The 24139-nt window shown below is 43.6% G+C and overlaps 2 protein-coding genes across 6 annotated transcripts in view; one reads left to right on the forward strand and one right to left on the reverse strand.

The window, feature by feature from the left end:
• The window catches only part of TFAP2E (transcription factor AP-2 epsilon), a 70436-nt gene extending 62824 nt beyond the window's left edge, over positions 1 to 7612 (forward strand). For all 5 annotated transcript variants that reach the window (XM_081015651.1, XM_081015653.1, XM_081015650.1 and 2 more), the window contains 2 exons: positions 3952 to 4093; positions 6064 to 7612. In XM_081015651.1, coding sequence (XP_080871777.1) covers positions 3952 to 4093; positions 6064 to 6352 — 431 coding nt within the window. In that variant the 3' untranslated portion in view covers positions 6353 to 7612. The remainder of the gene's footprint in view (positions 1 to 3951; positions 4094 to 6063) is intronic.
• A 12867-nt stretch (positions 7613 to 20479) lies between these two features.
• The window catches only part of PSMB2 (proteasome 20S subunit beta 2), a 30726-nt gene continuing 27066 nt past the window's right edge, over positions 20480 to 24139 (reverse strand). The window contains exons 5-6 of the mRNA XM_081015655.1: positions 21827 to 21876; positions 20480 to 20703 (exon numbers count right to left, since the gene is read on the reverse strand). Coding sequence (XP_080871781.1) covers positions 20596 to 20703; positions 21827 to 21876 — 158 coding nt within the window. The 3' untranslated portion in view covers positions 20480 to 20595. The remainder of the gene's footprint in view (positions 20704 to 21826; positions 21877 to 24139) is intronic.

The raw sequence follows: 24139 nt of genomic DNA on the forward strand, positions 1-24139 counted from the left end.
TAGATTTTCAAAGGGGGCAGCTGGGGAAAGAAGGCACAAACTGCTCACATGCTGCCGTCCCCTCCATTACAGTCCCTGTGTGGCAATTTGACATTCTAAAATAGCCACCGTCACACAATTGGGTCCTTTCTTTAAGCTTACTTGCGACAGGGGAGGATAAGGCCAAAGCAGGAGAGGGTTGTTCCCCAACCATTATTACAGATACAGAGGTACCTCGGGTTAAGAACTTAATTCGTTCTGGAGGTCCGTTCTTAAACTGAAACTGTTCTTAACCTGAGGTACCACTTTAGCTAATGGGGCCTCCTGCTGCCGCCGCGCCGCCAGAGCACGATTTCTATTCTCATCCTGAAGCAAAGTTCTTAACCCGAGGTACTATTTCTGGGTTAGCGGAGTCTGTAACCTGAAACATCTGTAACCTGAAGCATCTGTAACCCGAGGTACCACTGTAATAGCAAAGCTGTATGGGAGCCAAGCTGGACCGCTCAACAATAACAAAGAGCTTTCTACATATTAAAGGGGGATCCTTAGGCAGAATTTAGGAATTTCTATATTAAATGATAAATAAATTTGTAAACCCCCTACAAAACATCCTGACGATGACCTGTGAGCCTGCAGGACAGGGTTGGGGAACAGATAAACCTCTGTTTAAATTATAGTCATTATTTCTCAGTTTGCAGCTATACATGCAAATTAGCATGCTCATATATATACAGTGCTATTTTTCTAGAAAAAGAGGTGCTGGAACTCACTTTGAACACTTCCCTTGTTCCTTTATAATGACAATGGTGCCCACCTGAGAGGTGCTGGAACTGAGTTCTGGCTTTTAAAAAAGCCCTGCATGTATGTTTGTAATCCATTTCCTTCTTTCTCTTGGTTTTAATGTATCTGTGTGGAGATTTTGTCTGTCTGTTTGGTTGGTTGGTTGGTTATAAGTTGCTTTGGGTTGCCCTGGGCAAGATAAAGCAACTAACAAATTCAATAAATAATAATAATATGCAGAGGTTCCTCAAATCCTCTCTCTGTTTGGGTGGCATGTAAAGCTCTACTCCACCCCCTTTTCCAGCTGTGTTGCAACCCCAGATCAACCATAGAGTAGTGTGTTTTTCTTTTTGCTGGGGTTGGGTAGGAGGGTCCACATCTGATGGCTTTTCACGTGGAAGGCAAGAGGAGTAAGAGAAAGAGATGGCCCTGTCTGCATTGTCTGCGATGAGCACTGAGGCTTCCTTAGGCGCTCTGGCTGGGGTATTCCATCATTCCATGGAAATGCCCTCTCATCGGTGAAATTGATCCATCTTCAGGCATCCCTGCGGAAGTAATCAGAGCTGATGGCAATTGATCATGCTCAGCTTCTGAAACCCTGGTTAGACAGACAGAGTTAATTCATCTCCGCTCCCCTGCTGATTGCTGGATTATGCCATCCATCCCAAGTGCATTAACCTAGTTGCCAGAGCATTGCTTCCACCCTGCTTGTGGTGGGAAGCCAGGCTGCTCTTTAGCCGTTCTAAGCAGAATCTGCTCTTGGATACCCAAGCAGAACCAGCTTTTTTAAGTTGCTTAAAAACTTTCTCAAGTTTCTAGTTCTCATGGCTGTGTGCACATTTGAACCAAAAGAGGACGCTTGGCAGTTCTGTCCTATGCTTTAGGAATTTTGCATTGTTTCATCATTCAGTTAAGTTATTTTATGCTTTGTACCCTGCTCTGATATTCTAATGGATTAGAAGTGGGTTATAAATGTTCAAAAAAATAAAATGTACTCCACTGTACTTGGGATAGGGAGACGTGTCCAAGCAACACAATAGGGAACCATCTGTATCAGATTTTGGGACCTAAGTGCTCCTTTTCTGCAGTGGGGCAGTGGGCATGGGACTGTATTCAGGCTTCCAGCCACTCCTTTCAATTCTACACCCCCTGGTTTCCCCTATGCCTGCTGAGAATACTCAGTTGTCACTGGGCCCTCTTACAGTCACGCCCCTGTAGATTTTCTGTACTTCTGCAAACCTTCGAGCTCCAGTATTATTATTATTTATTATTATTATTATTATTATTATTATTATTATTATTATTAAAATTTCACAGGGTGTTTCTACAGCATAAAACCACAAAATACATAATATAAGAAGCAAAACAATTCCCCTGTGCTCCCACAAGAGGTGATGGTTTCTCCTTCCACAGAGGTTGTTAAGAAGTTGGTTGGCCATCTGTTACTATGATCTAGTTGACATTCCTGCGTTGCAGGACCATAGCTGTCTACTTTCAGATTTGAAAATAAGGGATCAGCAGCCTCACCTGTCCTGGGGATAGTCTACAGGATATCTAACAATCTGTGATAGCATCGGGAAGCAGCAGGAAACGGCGCTGGAATAAGGGAATTTCCCGCAAAAAAAGGGAAGGTTGACAGCTATGGGTTGGACTAGATGGCCCTCAGAGTCCCTTCCAATTCTACGATTCTCCCCCTGTGCTGATGCTTCCCATGTGTGCGCGCCATTATTATTATTATTATTAATTTGTATATAATAAATTTGTATACTGCCCTTCATCTGAAGTTCACAGGGCGCTTCACAACATAAAAATACAAAATGAGAAACACAAAATACATAACATGAACAAGAACAAAAAACCAAACCAATAACCCCCTTCCCACAAACACATTTAAAAGGACATCGAATGTTAATCAGCCAAAGATCTGGTTAAAAAGAAATGTTTTTGCCTGGCATTTAAAGATATGTAATGAAGGCATCAGGCAAGCCTCCCTGAGGAGAGCATTCCCAAAAGAGGGAGCCACTGAAGAAAAGGACGATTTTTGTGTTGCCACCTTCCAGACTTTTCATGGATGAGGTACACAAAGGGCCTCAGATGATGAGCACAGGATCTGGCAGTCCTGAGCCGTTTAAGGCTTTATAAGTCAAAACCAGCACTTTGACCTATACTCTGTGTGTGTGTGTGTGTGTGTGTGTGTGTGTGTGTGTGTGTGTACACAGTATACTGCTGTTTGGACTATGTAAGAACCAGCAATATATATACTATTAGTATATCTGCTTTTAAAACATTACAAATAAATTTTCTTCTAACAATAAGCAGCAGCTTTTGTTTTCTAAATTGTGACCTTATTTACTAAATTTTGGCACCTATGTTGAGGCTTTCATAATACATCAATTGCTTTGCTCAGTCAGGTCAATCAAAGAGCAGGAGATTTATACTTAGCTGATAGCCCTGCTTATTCATGCTGTTGAAAAGTCTAGAGACCCACACATAGGGATGGGCAGAAATTAAATTCAGTTCACATTTTAAGGCAAATTTACCCAATTTGCACTTTCTAAAACAAGATGTGAACTGAAACACAGCCATCCTTCGAAATTCATGCTTCTCCAGATTTTGCAATGCAGTTTTCCATCCAAGTAATATGTGCAAAAATGCATCTTCTTGTTAAGTGTGCATAAAAATGCATGTTTTAGTGAACATAACGTAAAAAATGAATTTATGAAGGGAAGAATTGCTTTGCGAAAAATGTGTACAATGGGCAAAATTGTATCCAGACGTGTATATTAGGATAAAAATGCACTAAACTGCTGATGTATTTTCATGAGGACTTTCTTTAAAACAGTGATGTGATAATTTGGAGGACTGAATTTCAGAGTGGAAAAACAAGAAACTGAGAAACTGAAATTAACATATTTCACCCATGCTTTTAAGAGTCTGCCTCTCCAAAGGCTACTCTGCTTTATATAGAACTCTCCTGATCACAAGCAAAATACACAAAGAGAGATATTGCCAAGCGACTTTGACTTTCTCACCATGAGATAGTGATAAGTTGGGAGTTTGGCTTAGAAAAATCAGAAACTGAGAGAAAATGAAATTGACATCCCTATGAGCTCCACCCCATGCAGAGTTGATTATGCTGAGTATCAGTAGCAGACAAGACCATACATGCTCATGAATATATTTCTTTTGCAGGTGAGGCTGTTCACCTCGCCCGAGATTTCGGTTATGTGTGCGAAACAGAGTTCCCAGCTAAAGCTGCAGCGGAGTACCTCTGCCGCCAGCACTCCGACCCCGGTGAGCTTCATGCTCGGAAGAACATGCTTTTAGCAACCAAGTGAGTATAGAGTCCATACAATTACCCTTCCCCCTTTTGCCTTAAAAGGGCGAGTCTCCAAAAAAGGGAGAGCCACAGTTGTGAAAATTAATTTTGAATTAATTTTGGCTGTTGGGAACTCTAGTTTAGGACACCTGGAAGGTTGCTGTAGTCTGGCTTAAACAAACATTTCCCTGGCACAATGTCAGAATTCAAATGTGACTTTCTTTTGGAAATAGAATTTTTAAATGTGGAATTCAACTCTGTGAAGGATAATGTTAATCTTAGGCCATGCAGAGAGCTTTTAAGGTAATAATTTCAAATAGTTTCTTTGAACATTTAATACTTTTATATTTGAAATAGCTTCCAAATTCTCCCTGGAATCTTTTGCAGCTCTTATGTTTACTTATTTAAATATTATTTACAATTCCCTGGTTTCTATTTTTGTTTGCAGTTCTGTTATGATGGTTGTGAACTATTTAGGCTGCAAAGCTACAAACGGTTATCTGAGAGTAGGCCCTATTGAACTTAGTGGGACATACTTCTGAGTAGACATTGTAGGATTGTACTGTTAACTAGTTAGTAGCTGAAGGATGGGGAACCTTTGACTCTCCAGATGTTGCTCATCTGCTACTCTCCCATCATCTCTCACCATTGCTTACGCTGGCTGGGGTTGATGGGGCTGGAGTCCTACAACTCCAAAGGTTCCCCAGCCCGGCATTCGTTGATGTAAGTTGTATTATCCTGATGTTCCAAGTTAACAATCTGCTAAAGCCAACATCCAGTAAAAGTATAAAAGAAAATGTTGGATCACTGCTCAAGCCTGGTCCAAAGAAAATTTTACAATGCTTTAAAAAGAATTTGAGACAGAATCTGGTGGAATCTCCTGGGGAAGAAGCTTTGTAGTTCTCACACAGACATACCAAACATGCCTCATTCTCTGCCTTCATTGTATACAGATTCCCAGGTGGAAAGATCCCCAAATGTGCTGAACAATTTTCTGGGCAGGCCTGTATTTCAGTGTTTAGCTTGGTGTTCCAAATTCTGTAAGACAGATCCCATCACAAGACAGTTTCCAGGCAATTTCTCTGCCCACCAAACTCTCAAAAGCAATCAGAAAATTGTTGTTTCATAAAATCACCAAATGAATTGTAGGCTGCAAATTATAAATTTGCAGACTCTCCTATTGGAGAAGTCAGATTCACCAGCTATGAATTATACTGGTTACAAGTACACACACACAAAATACTCTGTGAAGAGTCTAAGCTGTTAGTTCTCAAAGGCAGGAAAGAGCAGACTTTAGCCTTGTGGGATCTAAATTGTTTTTCACTGGTACCCCAACATCCACCAACTGAAGGCAAAGGAGTTATCAGTGCTGGACAAATTCCAACTAGGCAAAAGTTATTGGTTGTGAAGCCAGGCCAGGAGAGACTTTTGAGGGGTCAAACAGAGAGGTTTGGAGGGCCACATTTGGCCTTTGGTACCCTACCCCTGCCCTAAGGTTTCTTGATTTCAGCAGCCTCATTTCAGTGGGGCTTTTTGGATTTGCTATCAATGAACCACTGGGAATCAGAAACACTTGTTAATTTACTGCAATCCCTAAGAACATAGGAAGAGTCTTGCTGGGTCAGGCCAATGGCCCATCTGGTCCAGTTTCCTGTTTTTACAGTGGCCGACCAGATACCTGTGGGAAACCAGTAAGCAGGACCAGAGCACAAGAGCAATCTCTGCTCCTGCAGTTTCTATCTCAAGAGCCGTCTACTCACCTCTGTTCTAAGGCACAATTTAGCTAAAATGTAAACATGTTGCTATGTGTAGATATGATGCCAGATGTGCTGCTGCCGTGTGAGCCTGGGACATGGCAGCTCCTCCTCCTGCCACAGAGGGGAAGCAATCCCCAGCCCGTGGCAGTGGAGCTGCCAAGCTACACCTGCTTGTGTCATTTTTTGTCTTGTTTTACTTAAGGTTATATCTCCCCTTTCTCATTCTAGGCAAATCTGCAAAGAGTTTGCCGATTTGATGGCCCAAGATCGCTCTCCACTTGGAAACAGCCGCCCTTCCCTCATTCTGGAACCCGGAGTTCAGAGTTGCTTGACCCACTTCAGCTTAATAACTCATGGTTTTGGGGGGCCGGCAATCTGCGCGGCACTTACAGCGTTCCAAAACTACTTGGTGGAGTCGCTCAAAGGGCTCGATAAAATGTTCATGAACAGCACAGGCAACGGCCACCCAGTCGGCGACTCCAAAACATCAGAAAAGGAAGTGAAACATCGGAAATGACGCCACAGTTCCCCAGCCTACCCAGTCAGAGGGTTTTTCCCCTTTCCCAGTTCATGAGATAGGAGGCTTGGGTCTTATCGACGTTGGGAAAAGAAAAGCAGCAACAGCGAAGACCCCCCCCCCTTTTCTCTTGCCATGTTTTCTGAACTGTGACAGATGCATCTCTGAAACCAACTCAACAAAATGTGACTGGAGAAGGAGGAACATCCACATGGGCCTCACAGAGATGGAAGTAAAATCAAGAGCAGTTGGTGGTTGCCGTTGACACTTTGGGTATTCAGTAGTGGATACCAAAAGCCAGGTTACATGTGCAATTACTTTTTCTTTTTTAAAAAAATACATTTTCTTTGAAAAGCCCATAATCATGCAATGTTGAGCTGTTCCAAGAGAGAAGTGAGCAATGTAAAATGAAGAGGTCTTAGTGGGATCAAGAAGGGCAGGGGGATGTTTTTAATTTGCCTCATGGGACAGGCCCAGAAAGATGAGGCAGAAAGAGCAAGCAAGGTGTCTGCTGATGTTCACCTCCGTTGCAGATTTATGGGTCAAGGAAGAAGGAACCTCACCTGTTCCACTGCCACTGTGCAGCTCTGCGACTTCGTTTGCACATTTTGACCAATTGGAAATCACAGTGGGTTTTGTCTGATTTAGACCGACACACCAATACACACGTTTCAGCAGTTTCCCCCCTAAAAGGAACAGAGTTCCCTGCAAACGCTCTGTTCTGTCGAGTTGTCATTCAGCTGACCTGGACCCAGGATGAGTGAGATTACACCACCAGCCTCCACTCCTTGAGTTTTCAAATTTTTTAGTAATATTAAATAATGAATAAATGATTATACTTATAATAATAAATTAATAAACAATTAAAGCACAAGAAAGAACTTGAAGGAGGCCAAACCGAACTGTTTTGAAATCTGTATATATTTATTTATGTGTAATTAAATCAAAGTTTTAAAATGTCCAGTGCGCGTTATTTATATCCAATTAAGTTGGGACTTCTTTTAAAAAAAACTTTTTGAAAACTAAGTCAGTCTTTGGAATTTTCTGGAATGAAGTTTTGGATACAGAACCTGGTAGCATGGACAATAGCCTGTGACACTAATGATTAGAGACATTTAGCCCGGTTTGGTTTTTTCTTTTCCTTTTGTACTTGCTGTTGTCTCTCTTAAAAAGCTGCAATAGATGTACAATGCCACCACCACAACAAACAAAAAAATGTCAGTCATTATCTTAATAAAACCTCTTTTTATTTGGAAACAAGCCCCTCCATCTCTGTGTTTGTAATGTTGACGATGGAATAGTCAGAGTTGGATCTATGAGAACAAAAATGAAAAGCCCGAAAGCGAGCACTCTGGGATGAGTTGACATATTGAGGAAAATGTTTACTGCATTGATTTCATCATTATTGAAAAAGGTGATATTTGTATTCTCAGGGGCCAAATATCTATGGCAATACCTGAGTTATCCATCCACCTCATCTTTCTGCTGAACAGTTCCATTGGAGCCCACAGGAAAGGGAGGAAAAGAGGGATAGCCCAATCCTGTTACAAACAGCAGTAAAGAAAAGGCTTTCTCAATGCAGTGTTAAGGGGCTGTTGTCACATCAGCAGCGATGGGGAAGAAATGTGATTTTGTCTGCAAATAAATGAGAAACTACCTAATTCACACTTCACAAACCAAAAACATAGCTATCCTTCAAAATTCATATTTCTCCAAATTTTGTGATGCAGTTCTCTAATCAACTTGCATGTACAAAGATGCATATAATAGGGAACTTGTGCATAAAATTTTGGGCAAAACATAAAAATGCATTATTTTGGGGGGAATTGTGTGAATTAGAACTGAAAACAAAGGTTTTTATTAGGATAAATTTGCACTAAAATGCTGGTAAATTTTCATTGTAACTATATATATATTTTAATATATATATATAGTTACAAATTGCTGTGGAAATGTGAAGAAATGACTAAGACTAGAATAATAGGATACAGAGAAGCCACAATTGACATCAGGGATCCTATCACTCTGTCCTCGCCTGGTTTGCATGGTCTAGAACTCTGAGCTATATCTTGCTTCTGAATTCAAAATTTCTACCACTAGCAATACAGCCAATAGACCTACATGGGCATTAATACTGCTATGGTTACAAAACCATAGAGAAGCAACATGGAAGGGTATGTTAACAACTTCAGCCCTTTATTGTGAAATAATCTATTCCTTTCCATTTTCACAGATACCATCTTCATCATCTATCTAATTGTATGTCATTTCTCCAGAAAATTATGCCCAAAGTGGCTCACAACATATGAAATGAACAGTAAGCGTAACAATTCAAAACATATTATGATTATCTATAACTGTTTCTAATATCAGTAAGTCCTTTAAAATAATCAATCCACACAACATTGTTGAAAACTATGGGCCAGATTCAACAAAGTTGCCATACCAGCAGGAACCAGTGCAACCAGTCCTGCTAGTGCAATGGGACTTTCTCCCTTCTCTTTTCCCTGTGCCCCCTGTCCCCCAGTTCCTTGTGAGGGTTGGATAATCTCCCACAACAGAGCATGCAGGGTGGGGAAGAGGGGAAATTGTTCCACCAGGCAACTGGAAATGCTTGCACGGATGAAACAATTGGAAGAAAGCAGTGTGGAATCCCTCCCAATACAAATAAGCTAACCTAATTTAACAGCTCAAACTAAACAATATATAAAGCAATACAAATAAGCCAACATAATTAGGTAACTGAGACTAAACAGGAGGTAAGATACCACTTCAAAAATGGAATAATCAAGTACAGAACATCACCCTGCTCCAAAAGGCGAACCAGTGGTTTGCTTCCAAGACTCAGTTGTTAACATCCAAAAACTCCACCAGGGGTACAGAAGGCTCTCTCCCAGAGGGGCCTCATGTCTGCCATCACTGTGGGCTCTCAAGTGATCTCACCATAGTTCAGATATGTCTGGAGGGAACCACTTAAGGGAAGGGGAACTGTATCAGAAGCTGTCGTTGAGTGCTATCTTCTCATGCATGACATCTATGTGTACAACTACCACAGGTAATCACACCTTGCAAGACTCGTTCATTATGGTTTCCACAAGATTGAACTTGAAGACATCAGTTGAACACATTTGAAAGAACAACTTATCATTGTCTTCCCAGGTCATCATGAGCATAAAGCAGGCAGCCTTTTGTTTTGTTATTAAAAAACTACACATAAAAGACCTCTTGGTTTAATTGCCTTAATATTTTTTGGAAGCAAATGAGATATGGAAGGGGACTAGGGGGGCAGCTGCCTTACTAAAACCATTGGCAGCGGTTAACCTCAAATCTTTAGCCAGCTGAAGCAAATATTTGGGGGATTTATCCATTCAGTGATTCATCCCAGTCACATTTTCACAGCCAATTTGCCTGCTGTTCCCTCAAAGCTTGGAAAGGAAACACTGAGGTAAATATGAATGCTCAAATGCAGGAATATCAGATATACTCAAATACAAAAAATCTAAGCTGGGGTAGGTGGGGGCATACATTTTTCTTTCACCTGTAAAAACAGGTTTTGTACTTTATAAAGAAAACAGGTCTAATTGGCCTTTAAGGGAGCAGAATCCTGCCCCCCCCCCAATAATACCCCTGAATCCTCTCATTAATTAGAAAGCAACATTAAACACCTTGTTAGAAATTTGCGGCATTTGTAACCACAAAAAAATTCAAATGCATGGCCATATAAACTAGGAATATTTTTGTTTCCACCATGTATGTCCCCCTCTTTAACTTGGTAATAGCTACTCCAAACCTAAATTGGTTTGCCCATTTTCCTTTCAGACAGTTGTACCACCTCCTCTCAAATAGTGGTGGTGGCAAAAGTGTGTCTAAAACCATGTAAGAAAAGGGTATAGATGTTTTAGTCAAAACAGAAATGTCATCCTTTTTTGGGGGGGGATTATTTCAGAGGCATATAAGGAATGATTAAGGGCTGAGCTAGACATTATCTCAGCAGCTCAAGTGGATTTTCCCATCCAGCACCTGCTTTGAAACATTTGTGTCGACTACCAATTTGCTTTGTCTACCATTGCTTCACAACGCAGGTTATACCCTTTAAAGCTGTGGTGACTGGCCTGTGGTCCTGCAGATGTTGTTGGATTCTGTCAATCTGCAGTTCCAGGATTCTTTGGGAGAAACCATGACTGTTTAAAGTGGTGTGATACTGCTTTAAATGTGTAGAGCATATGGGCCCTAAAAGCAGCAGTCTTGTGCTTTTGGGAGCTACGTGTTCAGCACCATCGTGTTTGCTTTTGTGTGTTTACGTTCACAATTGGGCACGCTGAGCGTTGCCCCAGTGTGGGAGAAGAGACGATTTAAATGTGTGCGAGTGAATGGATGGGGACGGAAGACCTACAGATGTCTGCCTAGGTTAAGTTTGCCAGAATCGGAGGGCTTCCCTCCCCTTCCTGTAAGTTCTTAACCTCAGCTGCTCCTGCTGTTGCTCTCCTGTCAGAGTCGGCAAGTAGCTATTTAGCAATTAGCTTGGCTTATTTACCTGCTTCTCCCCTGGTACGAGGCACCTGTCTGGAAAACAGACTGAGCCTTATTAAGGGATCTTTTACACAACAGGAGGGAGAGGAATCCAAACAGCCTCAGTTGCACAGACTGGGCCAGGCCCCAACTTCTCCCCCCTGCTACAAAGTTTTTATGACTGATGCAGAAGAGGGGTTTGTTTTCCCAGCCACAATGGGAGATGTCACAGGGCTGAGATTCACTCCTCTGCAGCATAAAAGATAGCAGCTCCCAAGTCCTCAGTATCTAGCCCTCAAAACTCTCTCCCTCTCCCCCAGGCCACTCCCCCTCTCCACAGAAACATCTTAAATTAAATAACCAAGCCAAAAATATGTCTGAGTTACAGGAGGTCCAAGTTTCTTCAAGCAAGTGTTAATAAAGGAAATAAATACAAACGAATCAGTGCTGAAAGTATATTTTTGTAAGTCTTGTTAGTCAAAGCCAAGTACCACACCATATCATTCCATTTGCAGATAGTGTATCTGCCCGGGTCTTTCGCAGCTGCCACAAGAATCTGGTTTATCAGATTATTACAAGAAAGATCCTTGCTGCACCCTCTGAATAAAGAGAGCAAATTAATCCTGGTTCCATTTCAGTATCTCTGGGAAGGATGGGTGCATCCACCCAAGACTCTTGCAACTTACTAAGAGTACACCTACTGAAATCAATGGGCAGGACACAGAGTCATCAGAAGCTGCCGTATATGGAGTCGTAACTTTGTTCCATCTAGCTCAATATTGTCTTCACTGACCAGAAGTGGCTCTCCAGGATTTCAGGCAAGATGAATCGCCCAGCTCTGCTTGAAGAAGCCAAGGACTGGACCTGGGGCCTAAGCCTTCTCAGCGGCGGACTTTAGGGTCTAAAATTTGGCAGCACACCGTGCAATGCCAAAATTTGCAACATGAGTTCCAGCCATGTCAGTGATAACACATTTTGGTTTACGGAATTTTACTGCAAAAATGTTTGTGTATGTGTAAAGCAGATTACTTGCATAACTGAAGCTAACATAGGATTTATTACTATTTCCCCCCAAAAATTATTATTTCATAATACAGCCCAGACACTGGTGGAGGAAGAGGAGTGCAGGGGGAACACACTGCCCCCAGCAGCGCGATCCCGGTGGGGTTCCATTGTGGGTGGACCCCCCCACTGCGCTGGGCTCCACGCCCCCGGGACGCACGCCAGCCCCGCCCCCGCCTGCTCTCCGCCACTGGGCCCAGAGCATCATAATCCTGAGACCACTCATGGAATCTCAATCCATGTGCACCCACCTCAACGAGGGCGCGAGATAGCAAATGACGTGGTATTTTGTAAGCAACTTTGAAAGACACAAGCTTCATTCACATCCCTATGCTCTGCTTGAAACATGAAGTGGAATATAGTCCATTATTTTAATTTATTGAGATCTAGCTCCTGGTTCTGAGTGCTACCCACACAATTGGACCACTGTTAACCATTAAAACAAATGTAGCCGTCTTCCAAAATGGGAACTGACATTTTAAGGCATTTGGTTCGGTGCTAATGTGCCATTAGGTAGTTATCCAATAAGTGCATTCATGTCGCTTAACTCGAGCCAGCTGTCTGTGGAGCAGAGGAAACTCTTGAATGCGCTAGCTTTATTTATTTATTTTTTCCTTGCTCGTTTTAAAAAGTAAAAACAACACAAAAACAAAGCAGAAACCTATACTGAAATTGCGGGTATTTGCTACTTCCCAAGCAACCGCTTTTCTTAAGAGAGCTCTGGACAAGACAGGGCTGTTGTTCATGATGCAAATCAAAAACCTTTTTGACCCATGCAAACCCAGGCAGGAAGGCTGCAGCCACAGGGGGCTAATGGGGGCTTGAAGCCCCAAGGGGAAATCAGACCCCCTCCTGGAAAGATCTGGTTTCATTAATGAAGATCCTGCTAAGCCTTTTACTTGTGGAAACTTAAGAAAAGCATGCAAATGTTCCACTCCAGCCTCCACTGGTCCAGTGACCTCCAGATGGTTTGAACTACAACTCCCATAAGCTTCAGCCAGCACAGCTGTAGGCCACGGAGCCGCCATTTGCACTAAGGTATGCCGCCCCCGTCATCTAGCCCCATATATTGTGGTTGCTTGAATTATGTTTGGGGCACAAAGCCCAGCCCCCTTGCCAGTGGAGGGGATATACAGCCCCTCTGACTTCTGAGCTTTCATCACACACTTTCAAGCTCATGCCTATGGGCATAAGGACTAGAAACTATTTTTAGAAAACAAAACCAGCTGATTTTCAGATGCTGAATGCTGCACCCAACACTAAATCTCATGCTCAGGGTTCTCAACAAGTGAAGTGGAAGGATCTGGGCGTGGGGGACAGGGGGGAGTTGAGCTATAGCTTTGGGGCTCAGTCCTAGGACTCCACTGCTGCCAAGCTACATACTGAAATTATACACCAGGAGTGGGGAAGCTGTGGTCCTCTAGATCATGGTAGCCCAACTTTTCATCCAAAGTGGGTTGCTAGAGTACTTAGACATGGAAACTGCAGGCCGCACACTGCCTTGTCCTGGAGCAAGGCCGAAGTTTGATGCCCCTCCCAGCCCTTGTGCTGCCTTCCCAAATCCACCTGAGAGGCACATCAGGCTATGGGAAGGAGGCATGAGGGCTCTGGCAGGGTCCTGGAGCCCTCCCACCTTCCCAAAGCTTGGAAAGTGCTAACTAAGCTTTGAGAAGCAGGTGGGAAGCCTCTGGGACCCAGTCAGAGCCCTCACGCCTCCTTCCCAAAGCCCAGCACCTCATTTACCCCAGGCTTTGATAAGGGCTGGGAGGGATGTAAAATGGTGCTGAGGGCCACTAGAAAAGGCCTCAAGGCCCTGCTGGCTGGGGTTGATGGGAGTTGGGAGTCCAACAATATGGGGGGGGGGCGCAGGTTCCTCAGGACTGTTTGACATGTCATTTATTTTATCATTAAAATCAACCCATGCATGGTCTTTTTATTTTTCATTTTCTTCTCCCTTAGGTTTATAAACTTATTGTTTATAAAAACACCACCACCACTGAAAGCTAATCAGTTGGGGGGGGGGATGAGAAAACCCAGGTACTTCATTTGAATTCTTCCTAAAAATATAAATATAAAATAACAAATGATGAAGCTCCTAGAAAAAGTGTCCCACTGATGACTCTGTTTTGAAAACCCCACCCCCTCTGCAAACTCTTTTGTTCTGTGGCTTAACGTGGGACCCCTTTTCATTTTATTCCAGAGGCTGCCACTCTGCCCTCTTCCAACACAGCCTCTCCCATCTCCCCTGTCAGTGGGGATTCAGTGCTTGTTCCTGTGCCCCGAGGCAGAACATATGCTCCCTTCTAACCCAACTCCAACCAGTCTGTTTGGGGGCGGAATCATTAATAAACATACAACTATCACCTGCCTGTGGAGGAGGACTAAGCATCAAAAAACATAAATATGTATTCCACGCACATCCATTCTGCTGGTGATAGTTTGCAGTGTAAAAACCATCCTAGGGTTTTAATTTATATGTATGTGGTAGGGATGACTGGATCTGTCAATTTCAGTTTCTCCTTTTTCAACTCCTAAGTTCTCCGCATTTGCAATTTTTTAAAAAGCATGTCCTCGTAATAATCAAGCAGCATTTTAGTCCGGATTTCTTAGTATGTAATTTTGCCTATGCACATTTTTGCAATGCAATTTCCTCTTACATAATACATTTTTGAATTCTGTTTTCACAGAAAATGCATTTTTATGCACACTTAACTCTGGTATATACAATTTTGTTCACATTTCAAGGTTAGAGAACTGCATCACAACATTCAGAGAAGTATGAATTTCAAAGGATGGCTGTGCTTCGATGCACATGTTGTCTCAGAAAGTGTGAATTAGGGAGGTTCACTTCTAAATGCGAATGGAATCAAATTTGGGGTCAAGGCCCAGTTCCCCCAAGCTGCAGGTAGCAGGAACAGAGCCAGGGACCTTCAGCACACTTTGGGACCTCCCCTAAGACGAGGGCTCCATTTGAGCACATGGGCTCCTCTGGGAATGGAGTCCTGACCAGAAACCAACTAAGACTTTACCGTGAGCATTGTGCTTTAGGGCAGTGATGGGCAGTTGGCAGATCAGGGCCAGGCCTGTCCCATGTGTTATGGACCACCAGTCTCCACTTTCTGCCCTGTCCTGTTTGGACTGCCTGTTTCTTTGCCTGATGCAGCCTTCAGGCAGGACACATCACTTTACAATGATAGACAGGCAGTAAATTCAAGACAGGCGAAAGACATCTCTCTTCGCACAGTTCATAGCTAACCTGCGGATGTAGAGATGGCTACCACTAGCTCAGATGCCTTTAAAACAGAACTAGACAAATTCATGGAGAGAGACTCTCAAGTTCTGAGAAACTGGACCAGGTTGGACTTTGGTTTTTTCAGGTTTGCTCCTTCTTATGCAAGACACGAAAAATACAAAACGCATATGCCGTACTAAAGAATCTCCCTCACTTGGTACGCAACATGGGGGAGATGTACAGGTGAGTAGGTGGCCCAGGGAAGTTAAGGACACCTTAGGGTTCCAATGTCAGCCAGCATCTTCACAGTCCAGGGTCTCCATCTATAGATATCCTACAGGGGATTTCACAAAGGAAAGGCAGTTCTGATCAGACAGGCGGCCTGCTGTCTACTCGTAAGCACATCAAGCCTTATACCAAGTCAGATCATTGATCCATCTAGCCCATGATTGTCAGTAGTGACTGACAGCAGCTCACCAGAATATCAGACATCACTAGTTCTTACCTGGAGATGCCTGTGACTTTCTGCTTGCCCTTCTCAAATGAAAGGTTTCTGTTTACACATCTCAAATTCCCATGTGGCTCTTAGCTCTCAGGTTGGCTCCACCCTGTCTTTGGCCAAGTGTCTAATAAGGCTCCTGTCACTTTCTATCAGCCATGCTGGTCCTCTGCTGTATGGGCAGAGAGTTCTCCTCAACCCTGAAGCCACTGGTACATCTCTCAATCAAGAGGTGGGATGACTTTGGCTGCACTCAATGCAACCCAAGCACCACATAAAAACCCATCACAGCTACTCCTAAGAAACTAATTGAACATATGCCCCAGATTCATAAGGAACTAGGCCACTGGCCCCTTCAGCCCTGTATTTGCCCACTCAGATTGGAAGCAGCTTTTCTCACTTTCAGACCGACGTCTATTCTACCTACCTGCTTGCCCCAATAAACACTTAAAATACTCCCAGCAGCTGATCTGATAACATGCTTTGGCCAGCCTCCAGGGGGCAGCACTCCATGAAATTGCCAAGACACCAACTAACCCAATCCACTCTCCCTTCCCTCTCCATCCTGGTTTTATGTATTGCTAAGGTTGCATTTGTTATACTGATTTAAGCAAACAAAAAAACCCAACAAACTGCAATAAAAACTGCAATAAACTAATTTTAAACTGCAATAAAATAATTTTTAAAAATGGGAAGAAACTTTTGTAAAACAACTTGAGCCCAAGCAGGATCATAGGAAGCTGCCTTATAGTGAGTTAAGACAACTCAGCCCACCTACTCCAGTATTGTTTCCAATGACTGGATGTAGCTCTTACCCCGCCCTACCTCAAGATTTCACATTTCCCAAGTTTTCCAACATTAATTTGAACCAGCACTGGGGTGGATCTAAATGATGATGGCTGGGAGTTTAAGAGGGAGATAGTAAAAGCACAACGTCAGGCAATACCAATGAGACGGAAACATGGAAGGTGCCTAAGGAAGCCAGGGTGGCTATCTAAAGAACTTTTAACTGAGTTAAGATTAAAAAAGGATGTGTACAAAAAATGGAAAAGGGGGAAATCACCAAAGAGGAATTCAAACAAATAGCCAGCAAGTGTAGACACAAAGTCAGAAAAGCTAAAGCACAGAATGAACTCAGGCTTGCTAGAGAGGTTAAAAGCAACAAAAAAGGCTTTTATGGGTATGTTCGTAGCAAAAGGAAGAACAAAGAAACAGTGGGGTCACTCAGAGGAGAAGATGGTGAAATGCAAACAGGGGACACAGAAAGGGCTGAACTCCTCAATGCCTTCTTTGCCTCAGTCTTCTCTGATAAAGAAAACAATGCCCGACCTGAAGAATTTGAAGCAAATGATTCAGCAAAGGAAACACAGCCCAGAATAACTAAGGAGATAGTACAATAATACTTGGCTAGTTTAGATGTATTCAAGTCTCCAGGGCCAGATGAACTGCATCCAAGAGTATTAAAAGAACTGGCAGATGTGATCTCAGAACCACTGGCAGTCATCTTTGAGAATTCCTGGAGAACAGGCAAAGTCCCGGCAGACTGGAGGAGGGGCAAATGTTGTCCCTATTTTCAAAAAGGGGAAAAGAGAGGACCCAAATAATTACCGCCCAGTCAGTCTGACATCAATACGAGGGAAGATTCTGGAGCAGATCATTAAGCAAACAGTCTGTGAGCACCTAGAAAGGAATGCTGTGATCACCAATAGTCAGCATGGATTTCTGAAAAATAAGTCATGTCAGACTAACCTGATCTCGTTTTTTGACAGAATTACAAGCCTGGTAGATGAAGGGAACGCAGTGGATGTAGCCTACCTTGATTTCAGCAAGGCATTTGACAAGGTGCCCCATGATATTCTTGTAAAGAAGCTGGTAAAATGCGGTCTTGACTATGCTACCACTCAGTGGATTTGTAACTGGCTGACTGACCGAACCCAAAGGGTGCTCATCAATGGTTCCTCTTCATCCTGGAGAAGAGTGACTAGTGGGGTGCCACAGGGTTCTGTCTTGGGCCCGGTCTTATTCAACATCTTTATCAACGACTTGGATGATGGACTCAAGGGCATCCTGATCAAATTTGCAGATGACACCAAACTGGGAGGGGTGGCTAACACCCCAGAGGACAGGATCACACTTCAAAACGACCTTGACAGATTAGAGAACTGGGCAAAAACAAACAAGATGAATTTTAACAGGGAGAAATGTAAAGTATTGCACTTGGGCAAAAAAAATGAGAGGCACAAATACAAGATGGGTGACACCTGGCTTGAGAGCAGTACATGTGAAAAGGATCTAGGGTCTTGGTTGACCACAAACTTGACATGAGCCAACAGTGTGACGTGGCAGCTAAAAAAGCCAATGCAATTCTGGGCTGCATCAATAGTAGTATAGCATCTAGTTCAAGGGAAGTAATAGTGCCACTGTATTCTGCTCTGGTCAGACCTCACCTGGAGTACTGTGTCCAGTTCTGGGCACCACAGTTCAAGAAGGACACTGATAAACTGGAACGTGTCCAGAGGAGGGCAACCAAAATGGTCAAAGGCCTGGAAACGATGCCTTATGAGGAACGGCTAAGGGAGCTGGGCATGTTTAGCCTGGAGAAGAGGTGGTTAAGGGGTGATATGATAGCCATGTTCAAATATATAAAAGGATGTCACATAGAGGAGGGAGAAAGGTTGTTTTCTGCTGCTCCAGAGAAGCGGACACGGAGCAATGGATCCAAACTACAAGAAAGAAGATTCCACCTAAACATTAGGAAGAACTTCCTGACAGTAAGAGCTGTTCGACAGTGGAATTTGCTGCCAAGGAGTGTGGTGGAGTCTCCTTCTTTGGAGGTCTTTAAGCAGAGGCTTGACAACCATATGTCAGGAGTGCTCTGATGGTGTTTCCTGCTTGGCAGGGGGTTGGACTCGATGGCCCTTGTGGTCTCTTCCAACTCTATAATTCTATGATTCTATAAATAACAAACCAGTAACTGCTGAAATCTTAACACACCATCAGCCCAGTGTAGCAGCTTCCACTATTTTCAGGCTGTTATCCAGCATGTTAAGGGTTAAACAACACCATTGCCATCCCCCTTCCTAGATTTTACACTTCGTTGTGATAAAGTCTTCCAGGAGCACCACCTCAGGTTGGGGAGCTGTATGTTTGAATGCTCCCTCTTAGAAAACTAATGAAGTCATCCCTGCATGCAGAAAATCTAGAACAAAGCCTTTCCCCCGAAGCTGCTGGTACATACTATATATAGGAGAGGTAGGAAACTTGTGCCCCTCCAGGTACTTCTAGACTGCAACTCCCATCAGCCCCAGCCAGGCCAGTTTATCTGGGATAAGGGGAGTTTGTTTTCTGAACCCCTGGCTTACCTGGCAGCAAGTCAGTACACCAAGCCCAAAGGTCTGGAAACGAGGTTTAGGGTCAATCCAAGTAGGCCAAATTCCCGCAGTCAGGATGCAGTCAAACCTGAAGCACTGTCCCACAGAGGTCCAGGAACACCCAAATCAAGATCCATCAACATGGGCAGTTGAGCAGAAATAGCACCTCAGCTCTGCTTCCCTTTTGTACTTTGCCTGCTGATTGTAGCATCTGGGCTTGATGAGGCAGCTGACCCTCACTTGTTCCTACCAGCTGAGAAATCACAGCCATCTCCCAGAGCTAGCGAGCCCCACCTGGCCAGCTAGGGAGTTGGGCTGTGGGCCCTTGCCTGCCTCAGCCTCCTGGAGAACTGCTTTCTATACCTCAAAGCCCACCGTGTTCATGGAGACAGGGGCCTCTCTGGCTCTGGGTCCTGTGCACTGACCATCTTCTCTTCATTCTCCACCCCACCCCCATGAAAACTTCCCACACCAACCTCTCCTTTCCCATCCCCAGCTAGCCCCAGAGTGTCCTAGTGCTGGCTACCATGACCCTCCTCCCCCTCCCCGTTGTCCTGCCAGTTCATGACCACTTGAGTCCAATACCGACTTAGGTGGATCAATGGTCTGATGTGGCGCAAGTCAGATTCTTCTTCTTCCTGTTCTCTGAATATGTATCTAGAAGACAGGAAAAGAAGATAAAAAAGGGAGAAGTTTTGAAAACACTGCAAGCCAGCCTTCCCCAACCTGGCATCCTCCAGAGGTTTGGGACCTCAGCATGCTGGCTGGGCCTGATGGGAGTTGTAGTCAAAAACCTATGGAGGGCACTAGGTTGGGGAAGGCTGCTGTAAGGGAGCAACTGAGGAGCATTTTTGCTGACAGTGTTTTCAAAAATGATGAAATGATGTTTTAGAAAACCTAAAAGGAATGCCTGTTCTGGCCAAAACAAGTTGAGCATTAATAAAAAGTCCCAATATTCCTTTCTTTGGCATCTTGAGATTGGTCCCCCCCCCCTTTTGTATTCTTCACCTGATGCTGCCCATTTTGTGTGTATGAATATGTATCTGCCTTTTGAGCAACATGGAGCACCATTAACACTTCGGTTTGCACTGAATAATATATAGTTTTGGAAAAAAGTTTTTCAAAAAGCACATAAGCAAGCCAAGCCTGTGAACTCTCTCTCTCTCTCTCTCTCTCTCTCTCACACACACACACACACACACCAGTGAGCCAATACAACCTTCTATAGTGGGTGGAGAAAGGAAACTACAATGGAACCTTGCAAAAGAGCCATTTGAATGGCATGTCTCAATGAAACTCATCTGCTGCCAGGTAAAATCCCCAACCTGTGGCTCAAGCCGTGGGCAGACAGCACAGCCAAGACCGGTGATGGGAGGAGGAGATAAAAAGGTACTATTCACTGAAGAGGTATATTGCCCCTCAATTTGTTCGTTTTGGAGAGAATGGAGAGAGAATTATAACAGAAGATCTTTATTTGTATTTGCAAAAGTGCAGTAAATGAACTCTGGATTTCAAACAAGTAAAAAACAAAAAAAGCCAAATGGAGGCAGGAAGAGGAAAGTCTGGGCATTTAGGCCTCTGCTGTCAAGAGTGGTATATTAGTCACATCGTGGATGCCATCTTTATCGATGAATCGAGCATTGAATGAAGGCAAGTTCAGGATGAAGCGTTTCTGAAGCTGTGGGAAACAAGAGTTGTGTTTACATTAAATGTTTTTAGAAAGTCACCTAAATGTTTGCAAGAACTCTCAGCAGCCCAGCACTGTCTCATTTTCTCTGCGTGAGCAGCTGGCAATAACAAGCACCCAACTAAGAAATCCAAAAAGTTTGAGCAAAATGTTCCCTGTGAAAGTTTACTCCTATTCTTAGGGAGCTATCATCTATTGCGGGGAGAGGCAGAAGGCAGGCAGAGATCACCATGTGATTTTGGACTTCCAATAATTAAAGCATTAACAAGTAAATAAATAGACATTTTATTACCATAAATTTGTATTTAGGGCCATTAACCCAGAAGGAGGGCAATACCACACGGAACGTCCTCACTCTCAAGGAGAAGGGGCAAACAACAGACTTCAGAATAATGGCTCCTGTCCCCATCTTCTCTCCTTTCCCTCAGCCACTCAGGCAAACAACAGGTCTCAAAATTGTCCATTCTCAACCCTTACATGAATGTCACCCAAACGGATTTTTTTTTTTGCTGGAGGGGTTGGGATCCATGCCATTGCTCACCTTACACTAATCACTTATCTCTTGGCTTCAGTGCTCCTCACCTGTAAAATATGGGTACTAGTTGCCTGCCTTTGTGCATCTCTTACGTTAAGAGGTGCATGTTAGAATCAATGATCAATATAGTAACTCTAATGCAGATCTGTCGCCCCTGGAAGGTTGTTCAGAAGGAAATGTGGCCCTCAGGCTGATAAAAGTTTTCTTCCTCTAATTTAAAGTAATGATGATACCATTAAATGTATGAATTGGACAAAGAGCAAAACCTCCCCCAAAAGGGGCAGAAGGATGGATTATCAATATTAATTGTGGAAGAACCAGAAATTTAAAATGTCAATAATTCTAAACTTTACTACCTAACTATGAAGTAAACTAAGAAGGTTGGGGTGGGGAGAGCAAGGAATGCTTATTCTCCACTAACCAATTTCACATCTGGCTGCTCTGTATTTATTTCCCCTTGTGGCAAGAATAATTTTTTTAGCGGGGGAGATGTAGCAGGAGAAGGAAGGGGGAGAGTTAAATCACTGGCCAAACAAAGGCAACCAAACATTAGTCTCCTGGGCAAGGCAGGTCACTCACCTCCTCCAGACATTTCTTGAGAACCTCCAATGCTTCTTCACGGGTGATACCTGCAGGAGGAAAAGAGAGCACCACAGACAGCTTTAATTAGCCGCCAAGTCTCCTGGCCTCCTAAAAATCTCTCTGATGAAGTCCGAACAGCTTTTCAGTTGTGCACAAAGGAACGAAAGGCTCTTTCCCAGCTCTGAGAAAACTCGTTCCACATGTATGAAGGATCACCTGTGGCCCAGCTCCCTTGCCCAACGAGCCGTCAGAAATCGATTTGTTCCACCCTAACGGGAAGCCGGGCAGAGTCCTGCCTCCCACGGCCAGGGGCTCAGGCGCTGGAAGAGCTGGGCCACCTCAGCCTTCTTGAGCTTATTACCACATTAAATCAGCTCCATCTGTCCGCAGCCGGTTGCAAATCACTCAAAGGAGTGTGTGTGTGTGCATGTGTAGAGGGGAGGTCAGGAGGGCTGGGCTTTAAGTGCTACGTTCCCTGTTGGGTACTGATTTTTAACAATGGAAATGGCACGTGTGAGAAGTGCCCCAGCTCTTCTCACACATTAGAAGAAATGGTTTGCCCATGCTTTTGGGTGGGGTGGGCGGGAAAGAGACAGCAAACTGTCAACATGTTAGGCTGGGGGGGGAACGGGACATAATTCTGCTGCCACCAATCATGGGGGGTAAGTGGAAGGAGACCCATTTAAAATGAAATTTTAAGGAAGCAGAGAATCAAAAGGCAGAATTTGCACACTTCCTGCTTCTTCAAGGCTGGTCTCCAATCAACAGCTGGTCACAAATATTATTTATTAAATTTGTATCCCACCCTTCTTCCCAAAGGAGTCCAAGGTGGCAAACATCAACATATTAAGACAAGGCAATTTAAAATAAAATAAAAACATATTTAAAAAATCTAAAACATGTAGTGCATCTAAAAACATTAAAATATTAGCAAATATTTTCAAAGTTTGTCAGAATTTCCATTTTGCCCTCTAAAGTTTGAATACAAAGCTGCCTCCGCTGTTAGAGGAAGTAAGTAATTGTCAGTTGCTGGGAACTGCAGAGGGGAGAGTTGCATTTGCAATCATGTCCCGCTTGCAGGCTTCCCATAAAGGCATCTGGCTGGCCGTTGTAAGGACCGGATGCTGGAGCAGTTAGGCCTTTGGGCTTGATCCCGCAGGGCTCTTCTTAGTTTCAGATTCAGATCTACAGCATGATTGCAAAATTCTAACTCAAAGTTTTGGAATTAGAGTGCATTAAACTTGCTTCCTTTACAGGCATCGGCTATGTAACAACTGTCCACTCTCACACACATTCTGCGCTACTGCAGGTTAACCACTAGCTAAATGGCCATTCTCTTTACCACTTCAGATGTTGCAGAGATCAATGACAATGATCTCCAGGGCAACCTGTTGGTCTTCAGCACTGTGCAATTGGGTTTTTTTGTTTGTTTGTTTTAAATGAGAGCTTGATTTTGTTTCCTCCAGCTTGAGGAAAAGCTCAAGCGTACAAATGCTTTAAATGAAATAAATGAATAAAGTCAGATACTAAATACAACTGCATGTCAACCATCAAACACTATCAAATACTAAAATCAAACATCTTAAGATATCAAGTGGAAATAAGAAAACATTCAACATCAATAGTCGTAGTAAAGTGGTGTTAAGTTGGGGGAGCAAATTAGTATCAGAAAAACTCAAAATCTATTAACTGCCAAGGAGGAGATACTGAAACCCTCATCAAAAGATTGTATGTGTTTGTGTATCTGCACACTCATCACAGAAGCACCTGATATCTGGATTTTAGAAAATCTGAGCTTCTAGCCCTCATGCAGTTTGGAAATGAATACTGGTAGCATCCATAGAAGACTGAAAAGCCAGGGAGGGGGCTAGGAAAGGGTTTCGGCTGTTAGGAAGATCCGACCACTGCATCTCTTCTTGCCTCCTTATCACGACTGATCCAGAGATTTTTGGTGTTCCAGGCAAATTCAAATTTTGCCACTACCTACCCAAACAAATCTCATTGCATGCCTGATAATCAAGAGTCAACAGAAGATCCATAAAATTTCTGTAACTTAACGATCATACGTTGTTGCTGGGGTGATGCTGCAAAGGTGCCCTTGCAACACCAGTGCTGCCACAACTTACTGGGATGGCACTGGGGTGATGGCAAGGTCAGGACTGTGTGGGCACACTGGCAGGAGCACTAGATTGGCTCCTCCAAAGCTCCAGCACTGGGCTGACCTTGCTACTGCCCTGCATCTTCACCGTTAGTGGGAGCAATGCCGGTGCTAGGAGGACAGCTCTGAACTACCACTCTACTGCACCAGCT

This window comes from Podarcis pityusensis, assembly GCF_964106645.2.
Source record: "Podarcis pityusensis genome assembly, chromosome: 8".
NCBI lineage: Eukaryota > Metazoa > Chordata > Lepidosauria > Squamata > Lacertidae > Podarcis > Podarcis pityusensis.